The sequence below is a fragment of the Urocitellus parryii genome, chromosome 3 (assembly GCF_045843805.1).
Source record: "Urocitellus parryii isolate mUroPar1 chromosome 3, mUroPar1.hap1, whole genome shotgun sequence".
Taxonomy (NCBI): Eukaryota; Metazoa; Chordata; class Mammalia; order Rodentia; family Sciuridae; genus Urocitellus; species Urocitellus parryii.
In genome coordinates this window covers 206,244,462-206,270,365 of record NC_135533.1, presented here as the reverse complement: position 1 = coordinate 206,270,365, position 25,904 = coordinate 206,244,462, and the positions used below count along the sequence as shown (strand labels likewise).

Below are 25,904 nucleotides of genomic sequence, written 5' to 3'. Positions count from 1 at the left end.
CAGCTTTTTAATTTGATGCCACCCCATTAATTAATTCTTAGCATTTTCTCCTGAGCTTTAGGGGTCCTATTGAGAAAGTTGTGGCCTATGCTTATAGGTTAGAGTTGACCCTACATTTTCTTTCTTTATTTTTTGGGGTACCAGGAATTGAACCCAGGGGTGCTTAACCACTGAGCCACATCCCCAGCCCTATTTTGTATTTTTTTTTTTTTTTTTTTTAGAGAGAGGGTCTCACTGAGTTGCTTAGTGCCTTGCTTTTGCTGAGGCTGGCTTTGAACTCGAGATCCTCCTGCCTCAGCCTCCTGATCCACTGGGATTGCAGGCATGTGCCACTGTACCAGACTCTCTCTCTCTCTCTCTTTTTTAACCCTACATTTTCTTCTAGGGGTTGCATAGTTTCTGTTCTAATTCTGAGGTCTTTGATCCATTTTGATCAAAGGATGAGAGATAAAGGTCTAGTCTCATTCTTCTACATTGGATAACCAGTTTTATGAGCACACTTGTTAAAAAGGCTGTCTTTTCTCCAATCTGTGTTTTTGACACCTTTGTCAAGTATCAGACGACTGTATGTGAGTGGGTTTTTCTCTGTGTGTTCTATTGTTGACCATTGATCTCTGTGTCTGTTTTTATACTGATACCATTCAGTTTTTATTAGGATAGCTCTGTAGTATAATTTGAAGTCAGGGATTATGATGCCTCCAGCATTGCTTTTTTGGCTTCGAATTGCTTTTGCTATTCTGGATCTTTCGTTCTTCCAAATGAATCTTAGGACTGTTTTTTTCCTAGCTCTGTGAAGATTGTCATTGGTATTTTGATGGGGATTGCATCGAATCTGTATGTTGCTTCTGGTAGTGTGGCCATTTTAACAATATTACAAATTAACCATTTTAAAGTGCATAGTTCAGTGGCATTTAGTTTACTCATAATGATGTGCAACCATCATCACTGTCTAGTTCCAGAACATTTTCATCCCCCAAAAGATTCCATCATCATTAGCATCCATGCCCTGACCCCCCCCCCCCAAGCACCTGCTTCTCTGCTCTCTGTCTCTATGGATTTGCTTGTTCTGGTCATTTCATATAAATTGGTTCATACCCTTTGTGGTCTTTTGGGACTACCTTCTGTCACTCGGCATCATGTTTTCCAGGTTTATCCATGTTGTGTCATGGATCAGTATTTCATTCCTTTTTTATGGCTGAATAATATCCCATTGAATGGATATACCATATTTTATTTATGCATTCATCGTTGATGGGTGCTTGGAATTTTTCACCTCTTGATGATTCTTGTATACAAGAATATGCTTGAGAACTGGAGATGTAGCCCAGCAACAGAGCCCTTGCCTGGCATGCATGAGGCCCTGGGTTCCATCTCCAGCAACACACTCACACACATTGTGCATGCACACCCAATCACAAAATTTTATTTGACTATTTGTTTCCTTCTTTTTTATGGCTGAAGCACTCCCATGAAGAGTGCTGTGATCCATGAGGAGTCTGATTTTTTTTTTTTTCAGAGTATAATGGGGAGCCATGACAGGATTTTCAGCAGGAGAGGTTCCATTTTGGGAAGACCCCTCTGCTGCTGTGTGGAGGATGGCATGCTCCTGGAGGGCAGGAAGGAATTCTGGAGACTGTTAGGAGGCTACTTTCCAATGGTGGCCTGGTGCAAGTTGGAATGATGGGGATGGAGAAGGCGGGATGTGAAAAGAGCTCAGGGCAGACAACTGGCAGAACTGGGCAGGAGTTTGGATGTGGGGACAGGAGGGAGGGAGGAGTTGAGGTGAATCTGGGACATGCCCTCAGGGGAACATCCAGGCAGTGGCTGAGTCCCCTGTAGGATACTCCGTGTGGGACACGGAGACATAGAAATGACCCAGAGACCAGGACATTGAACCACAGGAGGGACTGGCATCCCCAGGAAGTGTTCCCAGAACGAGGGAAGGAGCAGCCTCGGGGAGCCCCAAAATGTATAAGTTGGATGAAGAAAGAGGGATCCAAAGAAGACTGGGAAAGGGGATCTTTGAGGCTGGAGTGGAGGGTGGGCAGGGCTGCGCTTCCAAAGGGCTTTGGATGCCAGGCTGAGGGAAGACTGGAGCCATGGAAGGTGTTAGAGCACAGGATTTCAGGCCTTGAGGAGCTGATTACGGTGGCTGGGGTGGGAGCCAGAGAGCCCAAGGGGCAGAGATGATGCATGTGGCCCCCTGTGGGCTGAGTAGGTTGAATCCCCCAAGAACTCTTGGACCAACCCATATGATGCTATAGGCTCCCCACCATCACTGGGTTGTGTGCAGGAAGGATCACAATGGGGTCAACCAAAAATCATCTGTTACAATCACCTCCAGGTGTACATGGGGAAACTGAGGCCCAGGCCAGATAGTCAACCACTGAAGGAGTCAGAATTAGGACAAGATGTTCACTTGTTAATGGCGTGTGTGTGTACATGTATGTTTTGCATGATTTAACAAGAACCCCCCGCCCTTTAATTTAGGTTCCTCACTTCACTCAGGTCTCTGCCCAGATGTCCTTCCCAGGGAGGCTCCCTTAGACCATTTTGTGTAAAAGAGTTGTTCTTCATCCCCTTACCTGGAGTATGAGTTTTCGGTGGCTGCTGTAACAAAAATGACCACAAACTGGGCGACTTCAAACAACATATATCTATTCTCCCACAGTCTGGAGGTCAGAAGCCGGACAGTCAGCTGGGCAGACGCACCCACCCCCAGAAGGCTTTAGGGGAGATTTTGTCCTCACTTTCTCAGCTTCTTGTGGCCCTGTCACACCAACTTCTGCCTCTTCTTCACCTGGCCTTCTCCTTTTCTATGTGACAAATCTCACTCAGCTTCTTTCTTACAAGGACACTTGCGATTATATTTAAGTTCAGCTGAGTAATCTAGACTTATCTCTCCAGCTCAAGATCCTTAATTTGTCCATGCTACTGTCATGTGTAACTAATTAGAATAAATAAAAAATATTTTTGGTGCACACCTGTAAGTCCCAGTGGCTCTGGAGGCTGAGACAGGAGGATGGCAAGTTTGAGGCCAACCTCGGCAATTTAGTTAAAAGTTCTGGGAATGTAGCTCGGTGGTAGAGCACCCTGGGTTCAATCCCAAGTAATGAAAACAAAAAATTCCCAACTTCATCACATCTGCAAAGACTTTGCCATAGGAGGTTACATTCACAGGTTGCAGGATTAGGAAAGAGTATCTATGAGGGGATATTATCCAGCGTGCCACTCGACCAGGTACTTAACATCATGTTTCATCATGCCTGTGAGTGGTCTCCTCCCTTAAGCGCCTGGGCCACATGCATCCTGCTCATACCGTCAGTTCCCCAACACCTGGCGCTGAGTCACACCCAGAGCTGGGGCGCAGAAAGTATTTGCCAACTGAATGCTGAAGCAAAGCACGTCGAGCATTTAGTGAGGGTGTGGCAGGGCCGGCACTCCGAGGATGGTCACCATGAGGAGTCGGTGGCTGGCTTTTCTGACATTGCTGAAGACAATCTTTAGCTACTGTTTAATGGAAAAAGAAATGAAAACTCAAGTCTGCCTCAGTGCAGGGTGTCCCTGGAGCTGCCCAGGTGAAAACAGCCCACCGAGTTCAAAGCAGCTACCTGGGACTCGGGACTTGGACCTCCTTGTGAGTTCATTTGGGAGTCTGCTTATTTTCCATCCCGATCCTGCCCCCGGGGCAACATCCAAAGGGAAGATTGTCAACTCTGGGTCTGTATTTCTTCAAAATCTTTAAACGTGATAAAATATACGTTGCATACAATGTTGCCTTTTTAATGATTTTAAGCGGCCAGTTGGGAAGCATGGGGTGTTGACAAGGGCGTACATCCTTCACCACCCCCGTCCTTCACCACCCTCCGTCCCCTGAACTGTTTTCATCCTGCAAAACCGAAACTCTGTGCCTATGACACCTTCACTCCCTGTCTCCCTCCTCCAGTCCCCGAACCCTCCATTCTGCTTTCTGTCTGTGGATCTTATGTTCTGAGGAGGACAGAGAAACGGAATCACGCAATATTTGTATGATGTCCTCAAGGCTCTCACATACTGCAGCAGGAGGCGGAATGTCCTCCCTTTTGAAGACTGAGTTCGGAAGACGGTCTGTTAGGAGGACGCTCCACATCTTGATTCTCTATTCTTCATGGGTGGACATTTGAGTGGCGTCCACCTTTTGGCTCTTATTAGTAAAGCTGCTGGGAATGCGGGTGTACAGACTGCTCCTGAAGATCCGACTTTCATTTATTTGGGGTTTCTACTTAGAGGTGGAATGGTTGGATTTTCTGATAATTCCATACTTAATTTTTAAAACAAATAGCCTTCATGTTTTCCATAGCAGCTGCATCCTTTAACCTTCCCACCAATAGTGCATTGAGATTCCAGTTTCTCCATATCTTTTCCAATAAATGTTATTTTATGTTTTTTTATTTCTTTTTTTAAATATTTTTTTGAGAGAGAGAGAGAGAGAGAATTTTTTTAATATTTATTTTTTAGTTCTCGGCGGACACAACATCTTTGTTGGTTTGTGGTGCTGAGGATCGAACCCGGGCCGCACGCATGCCAGGCGAGCGCGCTACCGCTTGAGCCACATTCTCCAAATTTGCCGATGACCCGCCTTTGCCCAGCTCCCAGCTGTTTTCCCAGGGTGTGCTAATGAGGGGAAACTTCACTTCTGATGCGGTTTGGTGTCGACTCCTAGAAGAGACCTGATGGAGGGAGGGCATCACGGGTGGGGCACGTGGGGACAGGGGACCCGGGAGAGGACCTGAGCCCAGGGTTCCTCTAGCTGTGTTGTCCAAGCAGATGGGATCACTTGGGTGGTAGGATTGGGAGCAAAAGAGAAGAGGGCAGGACCCAGCCATTTTCAAGAACCTTCTTGGGGTTCCCTGGGAATTGTGGTCCCTAAAGAGAGAGTGATTGACGTTGGCCCCGGTAGGGGCTCAGGGAACCTCCGCTAGCTCCTGCCTCCTTTGAATTTCAGGAACTGGGCCTGGAAAATGGAGAGAAGGGTAAAACCTATTTCGAAGGACCCATGTGAGATTCCACGAGGAGGGGGTTTCGCAGCCTGATCTCGGTGCCTGGCGCCCAGTAAGCCCTTCATCGCTGCTCACTGTTTTCTTCATGTTCTTGTTTTGGTTTCTCCAGGAGCTACCCCAAGGCAAGGGCCAACTGTGTCTTTGAGAGGCCACTGCAGAAAATACCAGTAAGGACGGAGAACCCCAAAGAATTGAAAACAGGTACTAAAAAAAAAATGTGTGCATACATGTTCATCGTAGTATATTTCTCAGTAACCCCAAAGTGGAGACAGCTCAAATGATTGTCCAACAGATGAATGGATTAACAAAGCATGGCATGCCCAGGACTGGGGCTGTAGCTCAGGGGCAGAACATCTGCCTATCACGTGTGAGGCACTGGGTTCACACCTTAGCACCGCATAAAAATAAACAAGTAAAGGCATGGTGTCCACTTACAACTACATTTTTTAAAAAAAATGTGGCATGTCCATTCAGGGGAATATCACTGAGCAGTGCAGGAATGAAGCTCTGAGTCTTGCAAGGTGTGGATGAGCCTTGACAGCACTATGCCAAGTGGATTAAGTTAGACACCAAAGGCCACATCCTCTGTGAGTCCTTTATATGAAACATCCTGAATAGTCACATCCATGGGGACAGAAGGCAGGTTAATTGTTGCCAGGGGTCTCAGGGAGGGAAGATGGGGAGTGAGTGCTAATGGGCATGGATTCCTTTTTGGTGTGATGAATGTTCTGGAACTGGGTAGAGTTGATGGCTGCCCGACCCTGTGAATGTCTTAAATGCCACTGAGTGGTCAACTTTTTAATTAATTTTCAAAAGTCTCAATTACACATGTTTATGGGGTGCAAGGTCAAAATTCAACACCTGTGTACAGTGTGTAATGATCAGAGCAGGTAGTCAAGATCTCTCTCCCCTTAAACGTTCAAAAAATGGATTGACACATCATCTTCGTACATATTTATGGGGTACAGTGTGATATTTCCGTGTGTGTATATGATATGCACCAATTAGATTGTGGCTCTCAATATTTTCATCTCTTTGTGTTTGGAGCCTTCGAATGACTCTCTTCTAGTTCTTCATAAAAAAAATATATAAAATAGGGCTGGGGTTGTGGCTCAATGGTAGAGCACTTGCCTGGCATGTGTGAGGTCCTGGGTTTGATCCTCAGCATCATAAATAAATAAATAAATAAATAAATAAATAAATAAATAAATAAATAAATGTTCATTGACAACTAAGAAATATTTTTATTTATTTTTTTTTTATTGGTCGTTCATAACATTACATAGTTCTTAATACATCATATTACATGGTTTGATTCAAGTGGATTATGAACTCCCGCTTTTACCCCGTATACAAATTGCTGTTGACATATTGCCTTTCTAGTGTCTGATGTATTCTGCTGTGAAATATTTTTAAAAAATAGGTTGCTAGGCACAGTGATGCACACTAGTAATCCCAGTGACTTGGAGGCTGAGGCAGGAAGATAGCGTATTTGAGGCCAGCCTCAGCAATTTACTGAGACCCTGTCTCAAAATAAAAAGGGCTGGGATGTAGCTCAGGGGTAGTGTGCCCCTCAGTTCAATTTCCAGTTCTAGTGTATGTATAGTAGATAGAAGTTATTCCTTCAACTTAACTGTGCTGGTACCCATTTCCCTCTGCGCCTTCCCGGCTTTCCATCTTCTAATGATTACTGTTACATATTCCAGCTGACTTTCTTTTTAAATATCCACCTAGGAGGGAAACATACATATCTATCTTTCTGTGTCTTATTTATGTCACTTGCCAGGTGTGGTGTTGCAGTCTCAGCTACTCAGGAAGCCGAAGCAGAAGGATCGATTGAGTCCAGGAGTTCAAGGTCAGTATGGACAACATAGTGAGACCCTGTAGTAAACGATCAACAGGTTGAGTGACTTATTTTGCTTGACATCATGTCCCCCAGCTCCATCCATTTGGCTGTCGATTTTTTTTGTTGCTCCCTCTACAATAGGATTCTATTGTAGGAAATTGTTCTTTCTTTATGGCTGAATAATATTCCATTGTGTGGATTGCTCACTTTAAAATGATTTATTTTGTCTTATGTGAATTTCACTCAATTGGGGGAAAAAAAAAAGAGGGAGAGGGAGGTAAGACAGGGGCAGGGAGGCAGCCAACAGAGAAAGTTTCTGCAGTGGGCAGCTGGAGTTTAGTCTTGCTGGGGAAGCCGGGACAAAGGAGCCGGGGTATTTATCCACCAATGTGCATCCGCCATTGGTTGAGAGCCGCTCCTTCCAGGATTCTGATCAGACGGACAGGGGCAGAGAGCTCTATGGGGCAGAGGTCACCAGGGGTGACCCTGCAGGCGTCAGGGATTGAAGGCATCTGGATGGGACTGAGTGCCATTTGGAGACAGCTGGGGGTGTCGTGGCTGGGGATGCAGAGGGGTCTTGGTGTCAGGACTTGAGCACACCTCGCTTGACCCCTTGGCCATCTGCTGGGTGGCCTGGTGTAGCGGGGGCGTGGCCCCACCAGCTCCGACTCTCCACCCCTAGATGCTGCCCATCACCGACCAACTCCTGCAGCTCCTGGGGCTGGAGAGGACCGCGTTCCGCGTGTACGCCGTCTCCGCGCTCCTGCTCTCCGGGCTCTTCTTCCTCTTCCGCCTGCTGCTGCAGCTCGGGCGCCTCTTCTGGGGCTTCTACGTCACCTGCCGCCGGCTGCGCTGCTTCCCCCAGCCGCCCCGGCGCAACTGGCTGCTGGGCCACCTGGGTATGGTGAGTACGGCCGGCAGAGCTGGGCACGCCCCGGGATTCAGCCAGGTGGTGGCTCTGCTGGCCTCCAGGACTCTGGTCACATACCCTCCATGGCTCCCCATTGCCCTTATGAGTGCCTCCACTGGAGCTCAGAGGCGGCAAGCATTTAGCCTCATCTGGATGCCTTCAAGCCTTGACGCCTGCAGGGCCACCCCTGGTGACCCGAGGTCCCACAGTTGGGATGAGGCAGAGCTGACGTGAAAGATGAGTTCTTTCTATAATTCTGTAGCTTCTGCTGTAGCACTAGGTACCCTCCCTTGTAAAGTGGGGGATGCAGGGGTGGGAGTAGGAGTGGGGAAGGAGGCGCCTATAGATTTTGTTGCTTCCTCTACATCCCAATGTGGCTTCACTCTCTCCCTCAAATGCTCTGATCCCGGGTCACCATTCTAGCCTTTTACCATTCCTTGTGTTTCAATTTTTATTTCATGAACATATTCCGAGTATTATTCTAGGCAAATATTAACTCCTTCAGCCCTCTTGACAATCCTAGAAGTTAGGTCTCAGGACTCTATTATTATTTTGTACCTAAGAATAAGGTACAGAGAGGGACCCAGTAAGTATGTGACAGAGCCAGGGTTCAAACTCAGGCTGTTTGGCTTCACTGTCCCTGCTATGGATGAGACAGGCAGGGTTTTTCCAAAAAGCCGACAGAAGTCAGGAGAGAAACCCAGATCCTGAGAGCAGGGAGGTTTGCGGGTCCCAGGACCCAGCTGCTTGGACCCCTGGACCCACTTCTAGGCCTCAGTGAAATTCAGGAACAGTCTCTGGAGACCCCTGGTCCAGGCATCATGCTGGGCTTTGAGTGAACTTTGGATAGGCAATGGTCATCATTGTGGATTTTGGAGCCCTGGGTTGGAGGCCCATCTCTACCATGTACTGGTTCTGTGAGGCAGGCAATTTAACTGCTCCGTGCCTCAGTTTCCCCACTTGCTCCGGGGAAGTTCTTGGTAGCCTCATGGTCGTTGTTTGGATTCCTCGGGTTGTGCTTGTGCCCTTGACACTCATCTTGGCTTTTAGCAAGCGCCTTGTGGCAGAAGTGTCTGCTCAGCTGCTGGGTCCTGCAGAAACTGGAAGCATCGAAGGATTCTAGAAGTAATTTTAGGCACTGCTTGGACTGACTGTCTGGGAAGAAGGACTGGGATACATATTTGCACTTAGTAGCTCAAAGAACATTTTGTTTAATGGTGAGAATTATCTCAGATGGAAGGCTGAGGAGGGAGGAGGTTCCCAGCCCTTCGTCCCCCCTGGGGACCATCAGATTTTGCCTGTGTGTGCCTAAGTCTCCTTCCTTCCCTCAGCCCCAGCCCTGTCCATCCTCCCCAGCTGGGCCACGGTAGAGCTGCTTTCCATCTCAGTCCTTCAGTGTGTCTCCCATCCTGACCCCAGAGGTATTCTTTGTTTTTGCCTTTTGCAGTGCTGGGCACTGAACCCAGGGCCTTGTACAGTTTTTAGGCAAGAGCTTTACACTGACCCATGCCCCCAGTCCTCCAGAGGGATTCTTGAATCAAACCACGACCCTCTCCTGCTCACATACCCTCCATGGCTCCCCAGTGCCCTTGGGAGAAAGGCTCACCCTTTCAACTCTGACCACACCCTCTCACCTGCTTCACCATCCTCCCCAGTCCTGAGGATTGGCTTCCTGTTTCTGTACCAAGGCTCCAGCTTCCAACAGCCTTTGCTGAATGATGCCCTCTGTTCTCTGCTAGATAAACTTCTCCTTGGTCTTCACGCCCCATGTCCAATGTCCTTGCTCCAGGAAGCCCCTTCTGGCTCCAATGGTGGTCCAAAAGCCAGTGGTGACTAGCCTTTGGGGCCCTGGGCAGTTGGCCAGGGCTGGCTCTGCAGCTGAGTCCTGAGCCCATGAGGCCCATGAGGACTGGGTGAGGCCCGGTTTGCCTTGGGTACGGATGGGCAGAGGGCTGAACCTGGTAGAGAAGGAGATGCTGGAACCAAAGAGATTAATTTGTTCCTTTAATAATCGTTGGGACCAATCACTGGCCAGGTACTGGGTTAGGTTGTTAAAATCAGAGCCTTTCCCTGTTTCTTTCCTTTTATTTAAAATTTTTTTTAATTGTTGATAGACCTTAATTTTATTTGTTTATATGCAGTGCTGAGAATCGAACCCAGTGCCTCACACGTGCCAGACAAGTGCACTACTGCTGAGCCCCAGCCCTCCCCTGTTTCTTTTTTTTTAAAATATACTTTTTAGTTGTAGATGGACACGGTCCCTTTATTTCGTTTATTTATTTTCTTACATAGTGCTGAGGATCAAACCCAGTGCCTCACATGCTAGGCAACCTCTCTACCCCTGAGCCACCGCCCCACCCAGCCTTCCTGGATTTCTCAGTCTATAAAACAGGGATGGATCTGCCCTGTTTTATGGATTCACTTTTATAGACGTGAGCCCAGAGAGGTTGAGTTGACTTGCCCACGGCCACACAGCTGCTGAAGATGAATTTGAACTCAGATCCATCTGACCGGATCCTCAAGGGCTGCCTCCCAGAATGTATAGAGCGGGGCTGTCCACCTTCTCTAGACCCCGACTTTGCCACCGTGAGGGACAAGCCGACACCTGCCCATGTCTCTGAGTGCAATGGTCCATACTTGGGCTGGCACCTGCATTCTAGGGGCTTTGGGAGTTAGTGCCCCCAGGAGCAGCCCGCAGCCAAGGTCTGATGGACACCGGTGGAGACACACTCCAGCGCCCTCCCCCTTGGGTGGCTTGACGGCTCCCCTGCGCTGGCTGCCGTCCCTGTCCCTCGGTCCCCTCCGGTCTCACTTCCCCATGTCTCCCCATGTTTGGGAGGGTCACCTCCCACATGAGCTGCATCCCCAGGACCCTTGTTTCAGCATCAGCTTGCAAGGGAGCCCCACCAGGACAGTTGCCCACTCACTTGGGACCCCAGACAAGCCCTTTGACCTTTCTGAACAAAGTCAAGTGGAAAAAAGAATAAACCTCCCCGGGTTCTCGCACACGTCCAGGGGTCCATGTGGAACAGGCATCACTCAGCAGCGCAGCGTGTGCGCACGTGTAGTTTAAGAGTTAAGGCTGAACCTCGTAAATGCAGAGGGTGTCCGAGCTGTGAAGGGCTAAGGGGGGGGGTAAGTGGGGCTAAGGGGGGGCTAAGGGGGGGGCGAAGGGGGCATCTGCGCAGCAGCGGCTCCTGCTCTCCTCCGTGGGCAGTGGAGATGGGTGGGGGCTTTCACAGCTGGGTTTGTCAAGTCCCCCGCAGCCGCCTGGGGGATGGTGGCAGTGGCTGTGGTTATTATTAGTGTGGGTCGCTGACGGTGCAGCTTTGCACACAATTGAGGCCTGAGACGGTGGGATACCTAGTGTCACCTCTGGTCTTCAAAACTCTAAATAAAATACCAAATTGGGCTGGGGATGTGGCTCAGTGGTCAAGTGCCCCTGAGTTCAATCCCCGGTACCAAAAAAAAAAAAAAAAAGAGTGGGCCTAATTATATTGTGATGGTGTATGTTGTGTGCATGTGCAAATACGTGACAACAAATCCTGTCACTATGTACAACTATACTGCACCCATAAAGATGTGGGAAAAACTCCAATTAAAAACATGAAGTGGGGTGAATCCTAGTTTTACTGATAGGGTTAGTGTTAGTGTATTTGCACTGCTGTGTAAGTGAACTTTTTTTTTTTTTTTTTTTTTTGGTACCAAGGATTGAACCCAAAGGTGCTTAACCACTGAGCCACATCCCCAGCCCTTTTTTAAGTTTCAAAACAGGGTCTCACTAAGTTGCTTAGAGCCTCGCTAGGTTGCTGAGGCTGGCTTTGAACCTGCGATCCTCCTGCCTCAGCCTCCCGAGCCACTGGAAACACAGGCGGTGCATCACTGCACCTGGCTTTGAACTTCTAATAAGTAAACTTTTCTATAAATAAATATATACATATGTATCTAAGGATACATATACAAATACAATGTAAATGTCTACATAAATATATACATATGCACGTATGTACTAGAATTCAACCTGGGATGCTTTACCACCGAGCTGCAGCCCCAGCCCTTTTTCTTTAATTTTTTTTTTTGTAGTTGTAGATGGACAGCATCCTTCATTTCATTTGTGTGTCTTTATTTGATGCTAATATCTAACCCAGCACCTCACACGTGCGAGGCAAGCGCTCTGTCACTGAGCTACAGCCCCAGCCCCTTTTTTCTTTTTTGAGACAGAGTCTTGCTAAGTTGCCCAGGCTGGAACTGAACTTGAGATCCTCCTGCCTCAGCCTCCCAAGTGGCTGGGATCTAGACATGTGCCCAGGGCAAGGGTCCTAGTGGTAATTTTTAATAATATAGCAAATATTTGAAAAAAGCCAACACTTACCATTAATGTGTTTACAATGACTATTTTCCTTTCTTTTTTTGTGATGGGGTCTCACTATGTTGCCCAGGTGGCCTCTGAACTCCTGGGCTCAAGAGGTCCTCCTGCCTCAGCCTCCCAAGCTGTTGGTACTGCAGGCCTGTGTGGCCGCCGCGTGGGGCTTATTTTTATTTCTTGAGCCAGCCGTGTGCGGGGGCCCCATGGTGGCTCTTACTTCTTTCTCTGATCCTCTGGGCTGTCCTCAGAGGGAGACTTGGTGTTCTCCATTTATCAGAGGAGGAGGTGGAGGCTCAGCCAGGTGCAGCCACCACCACCGTCATTTAGCACTTCTGGGCTCATTTTTGAGGTGAGGGAGGTGGCAGGAGGGCAGGACTGGAGGACGCTGAGGCTGAGCATGTCCTCACTCCCCTCTTTTACCTACCGCAGTACCTTCCAAATGAGTCGGGCCTTCAGGACGAGAAGAAGGTGTTGGACAGCATGCACCATGTGGTCCTGGTGTGGATCGGACCCGTCCTGCCGCTCTTGGTTCTGGTGCACCCTGATTACATCAAGCCCCTGGTGGGCGCCTCAGGTAGGCAGGCTGGGCCCCTTGGGTAAGTGCTGACTGAGCCCTCATCTCCCGTATTCTATCTGGGCTTCTAGGCAGGTGGTCTCTCCCGAGGAAGGGGCACTTGAATAGGGCTTTAAGGAATGAATAGGAGTTCATCAAGGCAGCAATGGCAATATGGTTTATGGAACATCGGGGACAGAAGTGTGACAATGCCTAGAGTCCCAGTAACTTTAAGAGGCTGTCCACCTCCCTGGAAGTCAGAACCAAGCAGGTTTGGATAGGAAGTTGTTCTCTTCAGGTTTTGTTAAGTAGGTGTTGCTCAATCCCAGCCCGTGACACACCCATTGTTTGAGTTGTGACACTCTCGCACCATGACTGGCTTCTTGGTGGCCCATCCTTCAGCCTGCTTTCACCACCTGGGCTGACCTTGACTAGCAAGAAGGGAGACGTGGAAGGCTGGCGTCTCCTTGCTGCGGTCCACACCTGTCCCAAGCGCTGGGACTCCAGCTGTCCCTCCTCTCTCTCAACCCTCAGCACCCAACTCCAGAGACTCCTAGCTCTCTCCTCGGGACATTTTGTTCTCAGTCTTGATCCACTGGGGCTGGGTGAGGCCACGTCCAGCTCTTCTGCCTCATGGTGGGACATAGTCTCGCATGGATTTGGGCATCCGGGGACATTGGAGCATGGAGGGATGTGAAGGAAAGATCCCCAAGAATTTGGGGGTCTCTGGCCCCAGTTTGGGCCTCGACCAACCCACATCTGGAGATTGCCCTCCAAGCTGCCTCCCAGGGGTGGTGAAAGGGGCAGGGCTGCCCGCTTTTCCTTCCCCAGCTGTGTCCTCCGCAGCCCCGTGGTCCCCCCTTATTGCACCTGGGAAGGAAGGATGATCCCCACTGAACTTCAGGGGAACCTAGACCCTGGGAGAAGTGGTTCTTTCCTCCAAGCACCGGGCACCCATTTGTGGCCAGAAGCCTGAATCAAAGCTGCAAAGGGCTGGGTCCAAATCCTGGCTTCTGCCCATATTTGCTGTGTGATGCTAGTGGTTTTGCAAGCCTCTCAGAGCCTGTTTCTGCTCTGTCAAAGGGGGGCTGTTACTAAGACTGACTAATGTGAGGACTGGGGTGTAGTTCAGTGGTGGAGTGCTCACCTAGCACGACGAGGTCCTGGGTTCCACCCCCAGTATCGCAAAATCACAGCATGATATATAACACAGGTAGACGTGAATAAGGGCTTTTTCTCTTTAGTATATTTTATTTTATTTTTTGTAGTGCTGGGGATGGAACACACCCCATGCCTCTTACATGCTGGTCAACTGCTCTACCACTAAGCCACACCTTGCTGCTGTCCACACCTATCCCAAGCTCTGGGACTCCAGCTGTTCCTCATCTCTCTCATCCCTCAGCACCCAACTCCAGAGACTCAGAGCTCTCTCCTCGGGACATTTTGTTCTCAGTCTTTTTATTTTATTTGGAGACAGGCTCTCGCTACATTCTCCAGTTTGGCCTTGAACTTGAGATCCTCCTGCCTCAGCCTCCTAAGTAGCTGGAATGGCAGACCCACGCCACTGGGCAGGCTGTCTATCTTTTTAGTGTACTTTTCCTTCTTCTCTCTCCACTTCCTTCCTCCTTCCCTCCTTTCTCTCTCTCCCCCTGCCTTTCCTCTGTCTCCTTTGCCTCCGTCTCCTCCTCCTCTTCCTTCTTCATCTGACTCCTTAGAACATCAGTGTCCTGAGCACCTTCTGAGTGGTGGTTAAGTCCCCAAGTGGAGCCCCAGCATGGTCCCCTCACTTCATAGACACTCAGGCCCCTTTCCCTCCCCTCTTCTCCTCTCCTGCAGGACAGGCAGGATCTCCACCGCCTCCTGCAACGGAGGAGTAGATGGGGGTCTCCCGACAGGAGAGGGTGGGGCTGTCAGCGTGGAGGGGGCCTCCTGGCCTAGGCGCTCCCGTCCCTCTGTCCTTCCTGCTGGGATTGAGCTGGCCTGCCTCCAGCTCACAGCCTTGGTCCTCCTCTGGGGTGGAGGATGCTGCTCTGGGGTTGAACCTACACAGTCCCCGGGCCCCAAGGAAGGCCTGGATGGCGCCTCTTGGAACTTTCACCTCCTAGTCTTCTGGGCACGTGGAATAGGGACTATTCATGGGCAAAAGTAGGTGGAAAGCTTTACAGAAGACAAGTCATGATCTAGAAGCCTGTCAGCACAGCTTGTTGGGATGCACTCATTTTTTTTTTAATTGGGGTGAAATTCACATAACGTACCATCAACCGTTTTAAAGGGAATAGTCGGTGGCACCTGATGTGGTCCCAGAGTTGTGCAACCACAGGTCTCCCTAGTGTCAGAAGATGTTCCTCACCCCGTAATCCATCCCCCTGCCTGTTTCCTGGTACCTCCCACCTGCTTCCTGTCCCTGCATTGATCTGGTCTAGAATGTCATATAGAAGGAGTCACACACACTGGGTCTCTGCTCTCAGGTCCTGGTATGGCTGCATTCCCTCTTCTTCCTTCCTCCATCTCTTTTCTTTCTTTCCTTTCCTTTCCCCTCCCCTTTTCTTTCTTCCTGTGTTGGGGATTAAACCCAGGGCCTCCCACGTGCCAGGCAAGCTCTCTACCCCGAGCTCCAGCCTCTGTGTTTTCATTTCTCTTGGGATACCTAGGAGTGGAATGGTCTGTCTTTTGTAATTCTATATTTGACTTTTTTTTTTTTTTGGAACCCAAGGCCTCACACAGGCTAAGCACATACAGTACCACCCAGCCACCCAGTTGTGTATTTGACTTCCTAAGGAAGGCCCTTGCGATCTTCCACACCAGCTGTGCATTCATTTGTCACTAATAGGGGACCTGGATAGCCACCTCACAAGTTTTTGATGCCAATAAGCAATAATTATAATTGCAGTAACCAAAGAGCCAGCAGCGGGTCAATTATTCATTTACGCGCACACATATTTAATGAGCATCTACCAGGTGCCAGGACACACTGGCTTGCTGAGTGTCACAGGATGCCATGAGGCAAGATTGTTCTGTTTCCTCCTTCTGCAGATGAGGGGATGGAAGGGGCAGAGTGGTAACAGATCCAAGTCTGGACAGTGAGTGAGTAGCAGGGCTGGGGTTTGAACCCAACTCAAGCTCTCAACCACGGTGGTCTGTAGCCTTGGGTGGGAGAGCTGCCCCCTGCGGGGCACCACGTGGGGGGCTTTTCTCCTGAGTGAGGCATTAAGGGCTCCACTCTGCTGGAGAGGGAATCTGATGGGAGGAGACGACCCCGACGCAGACTCTTTTGGCACGGGGGATAGAGTTGGAGTGGAGAGGGACCTGAGGTCAGGAGAACAAGGGTTCCGCTGGGGAGAGGGATTGGTGAAGGCTTCCTGGAGGAGGCTTCAGTGAAACCAGGCCTTGAAGGATGCCTAGGACTTTGCCAACTAGAGACACCTGACATTCCCAAGGTACAGCTGTGGAAAATACCAGGAACATTCAGGTCACTGGGTTGGCTGGAGTGCAGCGTGGGAAGTAGGAAATGAGATTGAGAGTTAAGCAACAGCTGGATTGAAAAGCAAATGAACTTGCCCTTGATCAATAGGGAGCCATGGGAGGTCTTTGAGCAGGGCAGCCATTGATCAGATCTGAGTGTCAAATCAAACCCCACCGGGCACCTAACCTGGAGTTCAAAGTCCAGGGAGGAGAGGCATAACCGGACTCCCACCTTCCTCTCCAACACTGCCTCCTCCAGGAAGCCTGCTCTGACTTCTAACAGCCCTTTCTCTGTGCCACCCTTAGCACCTGGCACACTTTCTGTCTTCTTGATAATTGCACGGTGTGCCTCGACTTCCTTTTTCCCACACCACCCCAGAGCTCCTCCAGGCAGGGCGTGGAGCTGAGCCCTCCTTGGGTCCCCAGCGTCATACATCGAGGGTTGGGCATGGAACGGCAGCTGAAGGGGTGTGTCAAATGGGAGGATGAGGCGACTGATGACTGTGTGTACCAATTGGCCAACTGCAGGGCGCGTGTGTAGGGGGGGCGGGAGCTGAGTCATATCCAGTCTTCAGTGACTGCGTTTGCATCTCAGGTCCTTCCTTTTTCGGCCACTCCCCATTCAGTCCCAAATCTTTTCATTGTACAGAAGGGCGATGCAGCTCTCCCTGCATCCACCCACACACCACCCATACATCCTTCCACCAATCCATTTTTCTTTTATTCACCCATTCTTTGATTGATGGGCTCATTCCTTCATTGAATAAAAATTTCTTCAGCACCAAATGTTAGTGATCAAAATGGTCTCTTCCCATGAAGAGCTTAGAACTGGACATTTACCATCCAGTGGGATTGGAGAGAGAGAATGCAGCACCCAACCTGAGACCAGAGGATAAGGACAGAGTGTTTGGGGATGAGGTGGCAGCTCATGGAAAGACTTAGAGTGGAGCGGGCACAGGGCCTTTTTGAAGAGCTGGGAAAAGTTCTGTGATATTGAGCAGGAGGGGGCTGGGTGACCCCCCCCCCCCCAGTTTTAAAAGTTTTTGAGACAGGGTCTCTAAGTTGCTCAGGGCCTCATTAAGTTGTTGAGGTGGACCTTGAACTTGCGATCCTCCTGCCTCAGCCTCCCCGGTCCCTGGGATTGCAGGTGTGCACCACCACAGGCAGCTAAAGGTGTCTGTGTTGAGAGAGGGCTGCACAAGGGCAGATCATCCAGGGCTTTGGAAATGGGCTGAGCTGCTGGTACTTGAGGGTTGATGGGTGTGTGAACTGGGAGGGACCTGGTCAGATCTGATAGTCAGGTAAGATTCCCCCGGGGCCAGCGTGATGGACAGACAGGGAGGGTGTGACTGGAGGTGGGAAACCCAGGAGGTCTAATTCTGGATGGCCCGAGCTGGCAGGAAAGAGCGGGGAGGGTTAGAGGGTGACTCCATTCCGCAGGGAGCACACAGCTTGGCGGTAGGTTTGGAGGTGAATGTCAGTGTGCAATGAGAAGGGGATGATCTGATGTGTGAGAAGCATGTGGAGGCCACATGGGGCAGGGCCTTTCAGCACTGGGCTGAGCTTGAACTCTTTCACAAGGGCAATGGGGAATGGTGGGAGGTAACATGAACAGGGGTTTCGTGTTCAGATCAGTGTGTTACAGGGATCTTTCTGGTTTGGGTGTGAAGGGTAGACTGGAGGGGTGAGGTGGGAGGTGGGAGAGGCGGCCCTAGGAAGTCATAAGCAGAGGTCAGGGTCAGAACTCTGTCTTGAATCATCTTTGCCTCCTGTCTCTGCACAGCTGCCATTGCTCCCAAGGACGACCTTTTCTACAGCTTCCTGAAACCTTGGCTAGGTGAGTGCCGAGCGGGTAGGCTGGGGCTGGGGCTTCAGGGAGGAGAGGGCAGGGCAAGGGGTTCCTTGGAGGGGTCAGAGGAGCAGGGGAAGCCCCTTGACCTCAGTCTCCTGGGCCCAGGGGACGGGCTTCTGCTCAGCAAAGGTGACAAGTGGAGCCGTCACCGCCGCCTGCTGACGCCTGCCTTCCACTTCGACATCCTGAAGCCCTACATGAAGATCTTCAACCAGTGCACCAACGTCATGCACGTGAGTCTCCAGGCGACAGGGGAAGGGGGCGGCAACTGCTCCAGCCCAGCTCCAGGGCGAGCCACGTGCTGTCGGGAGACCTCAAGTCCTTGAGCTGTACCTCGGGTGTGTGGTGAGTGATGATGACCTGTGGCGTGCTGTCTGAGGTCCCCATGCCCTGTCTCTCTTCCAGGCTAAATGGCGGAGGACTCTGGCAGAAGGCTCGGTGGCCTCCTTTGACATGTTTGAGCACATCAGCCTCATGACCCTGGACAGTCTTCAGAAATGCGTGTTCAGTTACAACAGCGACTGCCAGGAGTGAGTGTGACCTCCCTCGGGGGACAGAGCCAGCTGCCCAGGGAGAGGCAGTGGGAGGAGAAAGGGAACTCCCAGCTCTTGGGCAACCCAGGCTGCTGGCATCTGCCACTGTTGGACAGATGGCTGTTTGGTTCCAAAAAAAATGACATCACCAGGGGCTGGAGTATGGGCAGGGAAAGCCCTCGCCTGGCACGTGTGAGGCCCTGAGTTTGATCCTCAGCACCACATAAAAATGAACAAAACAAGGTGCCCTGTCCTTCTACACCTATTTTTTTTTAAATGATACCACCTCTCTGAGCCTCAGTTCCCTTCCCCCCCAAAAAAGAGACATTATAACTTTCCCCCATGGTCATGGTGTCACTGTCTTAATTAGATGGTTGTCAGTGGCTTGGCACGTAATAGGGGATCAGGCGATGCCACTTTCCCTCATTCCTCCGCAAAGAGCGTAGAGTCCTTGGAAAGTGTCCCTCCCTTTCTGAGTCTCGGTTTCCTTATTTGTAAAACAGAGATGATAATATCTGGGGAGGTGCTGGCAGGATAAAATGATGTCACAGTGCCCTGGCACATGGGAGGTGCTCAATGACTATCTGTTCAATGACCCTAATAAAATAGTCATTACCCTGGTTTGTTAGTTCATTCATTACATTCACCAGAGATTCATCATGGGGGCTCCCCAGCCCCCTGGGCTCAGTGACAGAGATTGCCTAGCATGCACCAGGCCCTGGGTTCTATCCCCAGTAGTGCAAAAACTAACACACAGACACACATACAAATTCTACAGAAAATATAGGTGATATGGGGCCTCCCTTGTCATCACTCGGTGGAGAGAGGAGGCCTGACCCAGCCAAGCTGTGCCCCTGGCTGGCGGGGACTGGGCCTGGTCCTCGGCTCACGGTCTTCTCCCTGGCAGGAAGATGAGCGATTATATATCGGCCATCATTGAGCTGAGCGCGCTGGTCGTCAGGCGCCAGTACCGCCTGCATCACCACCTGGACTTCATCTACTACCTCACAGCCGACGGGCGGCGCTTCCGCCAGGCCTGCGACACGGTGCACCGCTTCACCACCGAGGTCATCCAGGAGCGGAGGCAGGCGCTGCGCCACCAGGGGGCCGAGGCCTGGCTGAAGGCCAAGCAGGGCAAGACCTTGGACTTCATCGATGTGCTGCTGCTGGCCAGGGTGAGGCCGGGCCCTGGAGCCGGGACTTCCCCAGAACGGCACCGAGTGTGTAAAATGACAAATGCCCAAACTCACGTAGATCTAGGATGGAGTCAGGTGTGGGCATGTAAGTGAGACCCACTGTGTGTCTGCTCAGGCTGCTGTAACAAACATTTCGGTCCTTTTAAATGAACTGAGGTTTGGTTTTGTGGTACTGGGACTGAACCCAGGAGCACTTACCTCTGAGCAACATCCTAAGCCCTTTTCTTATTTGACTTTATTTTGAGACAGGGTCTTGCTAAGTTGTCCAGGCTGGCCTCGAACTTGCCATCCTCCTGCCTCAGCCTCCTGGGTAGCTGGGATTACAGGGGGGGGGCACCTTTGAGGTGGGCTGTCCTGTGGAAGGTTCATTATGTGCTTGTAAACAATATGGATGGTGGGTCCTCCCTCCATATCCACAAGTTCCACATGGGCAGATTCAACCAACCTCAGGTTGATAACAATTGAAAAGAATTGCATCTGTATTGAGTATGTACAGGCTTTTTTCTTGTCATTATTTATTATTACAGTACAATAGCTATATACATAGCTATTGTATTAGGTATTCTAAGTCACCTAAAGTGTAAGTATGGGAGGTTTTGCATAGGTAACATGTAACACTATGCTATATAATTTATTTGATTTTTAATTTAATTATGTTTTTGATGATCTGGGGATTGAACCCAGGGCCTTCTGCATACTAGGCAAGTGTTCTGCCACTGAGCCACACCCCCAGCCCCCTGCCATTTCATATAAGGGACTTGAGCATCCATGGATTTTGGTATCCATGGGGGGATGTCCCAGAACTAGTGCTCTGTGGGTACCAAGGGATGCCTCTGCCTCAGAGGAGGTGGCTTGAGCAACAGAAATGTGTTCTCTTACAGTTCTGGAAGCTAGAAACCCAGCGTGCCTGCAAGGTTGAGTTTTCTTAGGGGCCGTGAGGGAATGGTCGACTGCAGGCATCTTTCTTTGGCTTGGGGATGGCCACTTTCTTGTGTCTGCATATCATCCCCCCCCCTGCGTGTGTCTGTCTTAATCTTTTCTTTTCTTTTTTTTTAAATATATTTTAAAAAATTTTTAGTTGTAAGTGAACACAATACCTTCATTTTATTTATGTGGTGCTGAGGATCAAACCTAGGGCCTCACACATGTTAGACGAGTGCTCTACTGCTGAGCCACAGCCACAGCCCCTTTAGTATATTTTTTATAACTTTATTTATTTACTTTTTATGTGGTGTTGAGGATTGAACCCAGTGCCTCACCTGTGCTAGGCAAGCGCTCCACCACTGAGCCCCAGCCCCAGCCCCCTGATCTTTTCTTGTAAGAACACTAGCCACATGGGATTAAGGCCACCTTTATGACCTCATTTTCACTTGCTCACCTTCACAAAGACCCTCCCTCCAATCGTGGTCACATTCTGAGATGCTAGGAATTAGGACTTACAAATTCTAGAGGACAGGGCACAATTCAGTCCAAAAACCTTTACAAAGACGAAATATATGACCTTGAAGACGTGTGACAGAAGATGTAGGGTCACTGTGGATTTTTTTTTTTTTTTTGCAGTGCTGGAGATGGAACTTGGGGTCTCATGCATGCTAAGCAAGCACTCTGCCACTGAGCTATATCCCCAGCCCTTCTATAGAATTTCTGAGCAGCATTTGGGTTCTGGGTCCAGAGAGTCCTGGATTCCACCCCTGTCTCTACCACTGAGTGGATATTTAACCTTAATCATATCACTCTTTTCTCTGAACGTCAGTTTCCTCAGTAAAACCATGGTGATTCTAAGACCTGAAGACAGAGTTATCGTGGGGAAGCCTTTGGAATACATCATGTTAGCAGCTCCTCAATAAGTCAGCCACGTGCTTCATGATGATGTTTGGTTGGTGATGGACCACACGTGTGATGGTGTTTCCATAGATTTTTATCCTCCAGTGACATCATAGCCATTTCCGTTTGCATAAGTGCACTCTGATGTTTGCACCATCATGAAATTGACTCACAATGCACTTCATTCTAGGTTCCTATCATTAAATAGTGCACAGCTGTATGAACTTCCTTCTCCATCTTTCACTTTCTCTCCATCTTTCTTATACAAGTAGCATATCTCCTTCCATCTAGATTATTTCTCCCCACAACTTGACTTAAGAGAGAAGGGACAGATCTAAAGCTGGAGGAGCCTCTAGGAGGCAGAGGGTGGGATGCAGGGGCCTGAGCATCTGGTTCTACCCATTCCAGGATGAAGATGGAAAGGAACTGTCAGATGAGGACATCCGAGCTGAGGCAGACACCTTCATGTTCGAGGGTGAGGATGTGGAGTGGAACTGAAGGAGGGTGGGAAAGGCCACGATTGTCCCTTTAGGGGAAACTGAAGTGGACACTATTGTCTGCCTGGAGATGGCAGCCTCCATTCAAACTCCTCATCTACCTGCAGGTCACGACACAACATCCAGTGGGCTCTCTTGGGTGCTGTTCAACTTGGCAAAGTACCCAGAATACCAGGAGAAGTGCCGGGAAGAGATCCAGGAAGTCATGAAAGGCCGGGAGCTGGAGGAACTGGAGTGGTCAGTTTTGTGGGGGGGGGGTGGCGGCAGGGGAGGTCAGGCAGCTGAAGGGGCATGCTGAGGGAGGCCAGAGCCTTGAGTGTGACTCTCTCCTCCACTACTGATTGATTGTGTGACCTTAGACAAGTCACTTGAGCTTCCTGAATGATGCCTATGTCTGCCTCAGGCTGCAATAGTCTTAGTCAGCAATTTTTGCAACAATGCTGCAGAACGAGCATCCCTCACATGCAGTGATTTTCAGAAAGCATTCATTTATTAAATTTTTAAAACGTTATTGTATTTAAAAAATTTTTTTTGTGGATAGACAGAATACTTTTATTTATTTATTTTTATGTGGCACTAAGGATTGAACCCAGTGCCTGACACATGCTAGGCACATGCTCTACCCACTGAGTTATAACCACAGCCCCAGCAAGCATTTAATTATTGCTCATCAGAACATCACTCTCGTGGCTTCTGGGGTTAGAGAGTTGGTTCAGGTCTGTTCCGTAGGTCTCCTCATTCTCACCGGATCAGTGGCTATCCTGGGGCATATTCTTCTCAGTGCCAAGTCCAGAAGCATTAACCCTCACACAAACTGCTTTCCAAATAAGTTACCTTTGGAGGCGCTGGGGGCTGGGACTTCAACATGTCTCTCTTTTTTTTTTTCTTTCATGGACACAGTTTAACCTAAAGCCCTCTATTTGGATTATGCAGTAACCTTTGGTACACATGGTTTTGTTATTCCTTTCATCTAGGATTTTAACATTATGAAATAGTTGGGTACAGTAGTGCATGCCCATAGTCCCAGCTGCTGGGAGGCTGAGGTAGGAGGATCACTTGAATCCAGGAGTTCAGGTCAGCCTGGGTAACACAGTGAGACCCTGTCTCTATACATACATACATACATATATACTTACTTAAATGGATCCATACAAGCAAATCAATTGCTGTTGCCCTGAGCCTCTCTAGTTATGCTGGTACCTCCCTGAGTGGCCCCTGACCACCATGTAACCCATCATTGAAGCATTAATGCTGGGCCCAGTAGGGACCCCCAGAAACCAGCCCCAGTGCTTGCTATTTGTGTGTGTGTGTGTGTGTGTGTGTGTGAGAGAGAGAGAGAGAGAGAGAGAGAGAGAGAGAGAGAGAGAGAGAGAGAGAGACTGGTGAACCCAGTCTGAGGGGTACTCTACCATTGAGCTACATACCAACCCTTTCCTGTTTATATTTTGAGACATGGTCTCACTCAGTTGCTGAGGCTTGCCTCAAACTTACAATCCTCCTGCCGCCATCTCCCAAGTTGCTGTGATTACAGGTGTGTGCCACTACACCTGGCTTGCTGTTTTTATTGGTTACTTTTCTGATTGGTTGGTAGTCAGATACTTTGCATCCTAAGTGTTAGTGGGACAACTGCAAATAGCAGAAGTTGGGCAGCTTTGACACCCTGAATTGTTTTCCTGCCCAGCTGCTCATGTGTGTGTGTGTGTGTGTGTGTGTGTGTGTGTGTGTGTGTGTGTTTGGGAGAGTCACAGTTCCATTCTCTCATTCTCTCCAGGGATGACCTGATCCAGCTGCCATTCACCACTATGTGCATCAAGGAGAGCCTGCGTCAGTTCCCACCTGTGACCCTTGTCTCTCGTCGCTGCACAGAGGACATCAAGCTTCCAGATGGGCGTGTCATTCCCAAAGGTGCCCACTGTGTGCCCCTCCATGTTGGTGCACTGTCTCATTATGTGGCTACTTTGTTGCCCATAGGGGCCTGGCCATGCCTGCCCCAGGTGCATTGTCCCTGTGGATGTGGCAGCTGTGTCCCCTCCGGGTTTCCGGGGTGCCAGGGGGAAGCCTAGTTGTGAATGGGGGAGATACAGGTGGGTGAGTCCTGTTGGAAAGCAAAGAGCTGGTGTGGCAGGGTTGGCCCTGGGAGGGTGCAAGTACGGGAAGGTGTTTCATTCAGTCACCAGCTGTCACCTGGAGACCTTTCCTGGTTGATGCTGGGCATCTAAAGATGCCTCATCCCCAGGCCCAGGCCTTGAGGATCTCTCCCAGTCTGCAGAGAGCAACGGCAGGGCACACACATTCCCAGCCACATGGGCTCAGGGATGGGCTAAAGGGAGAGGAGGCCAGCGAAGCCCAAATGTGGAGGGATGTTTCCACCTAGGGAGGTATATCAGGAGTGCTTCTTGGAGGAGGAAGGACAGTCTTGGAGGCTGGAAATGAAAGAACATGTATGCTCATGGAGCAGAGCCTCAGGGTGCAGACTGTAGAATCTTGAACGGCAGATGCAGGCACTTGAACGTCATTCTGAGGGCAGTGAGGAGCCAAGGGAGGAGGCTGAGCTGAGGAGGAATGATGCTGTATTTGAGAGAAAGCTCCGTGTGTGCCGTGTGTGGCCAGTGCGTCAACCAGAAAGACAATGGTGGCTTCTTAGGGAGAGGCGGGGTTGTGGTGGATAGGGCAGCAGGGTTTTTCAGGGAAGGATGGACAGGAAGTGGTAGCAGATGGCTCAGAGAACACCATGGCTCCAGGTAGAGCTGGGAAGGGGGATGTTTCCCGAGGAGACCCTGTTTCCCTTTGGCCCCACTGATCCCACCTGTCGCCACAGGAATCATCTGTTTGGTCAGCATCTATGGAACCCACCACAACCCTACCGTGTGGCCTGACTCTAAGGTGAGCTCCTGCCCTAACCTGGCTCTAAGCCTTGCACACCTGCATCAGGAGGCAGGTGTGGCTGGACTGTAGTGAGTGTGGGGTTGAATGGAAGAGGAGGTCCTGAAGTGCCTCTGGCCCCCAGAGGTTGAGCCAGGGGGCCAGGCTAGAAAGGCTGGGCCAGCTCCCAGACTCACCCCAGTCTGTTCCTGTCTAGGTGTACAACCCTTACCGCTTTGACCCAGACAATCCCCAGCAGCGCTCTCCGCTGGCCTTTGTGCCCTTTTCTGCAGGACCCAGGTAAGCCACATGGGGAAGATACAGAGCCAATGGAAGTTCAAGTGTGTACCCATCAGAAGCACAGGCCACGCCCCACCTAGGTGTCCCTTTCACCAACCCAGGTCCTCTCTGCACCCCCAGTGAAGCAAGAGAGTCCCAAATCAGACTGTGCAACAGCGTTCCTGGGGGCTGGGCATACCTACTGTGTACCAGAACCTGAGTTCTGGGCTCACATTTCCAACAGCTCTAGGCTGCCACTGTCTCCACTTTACAGATGCAGGAGTTGAAGCTCAGAGGTCATTTATGGGGAACACAAAGCTAGTACGAGGCTGCACCAGGATTCTAACACTCGACCCCAAAGTCACATTTATTCAGCAATTCTTGGGGTCTCATTAACCTTCATTTAGCCTAAGATGCTCTCCCTATTTTAGAGATGAGTCATGTGAGGCCCAGGGACCCCCCGCACAAACAGCGGCGGCGCCTGAGCCCATGCCCCCCTTTCTCCAGGAACTGCATCGGACAGAGCTTCGCCATGGCAGAGATGCGCGTGGCGGTGGCGTTGACGCTGCTACGCTTCCGCCTGAGCGTGGACCGAACGCGGAAAGTGCGGAGGAAGCCAGAGCTCATCTTGCGCACGGAGAATGGCATCTGGCTCAACGTGGAGCCGCTGCCTCCGCGGGCCTGA

At 50.2% G+C, this 25,904-nt stretch overlaps 1 protein-coding gene across 1 annotated transcript; it reads left to right on the top strand.

Moving 5' to 3' along the window:
* Positions 1-7,567: 7,567 nt before the first annotated feature.
* Cyp4f22 (cytochrome P450 family 4 subfamily F member 22) lies at positions 7,568-25,904 on the top strand. The gene is made up of 12 exons (XM_026389927.2): positions 7,568-7,789; positions 12,591-12,735; positions 17,960-18,013; positions 18,134-18,261; positions 18,434-18,558; positions 19,469-19,736; positions 21,990-22,056; positions 22,186-22,315; positions 23,850-23,983; positions 24,897-24,961; positions 25,158-25,240; positions 25,727-25,904. The coding sequence occupies exons 1-12, from the start codon at positions 7,568-7,570 to the stop codon at positions 25,902-25,904; spliced, it is 1,599 nt and encodes a 532-aa protein (XP_026245712.2).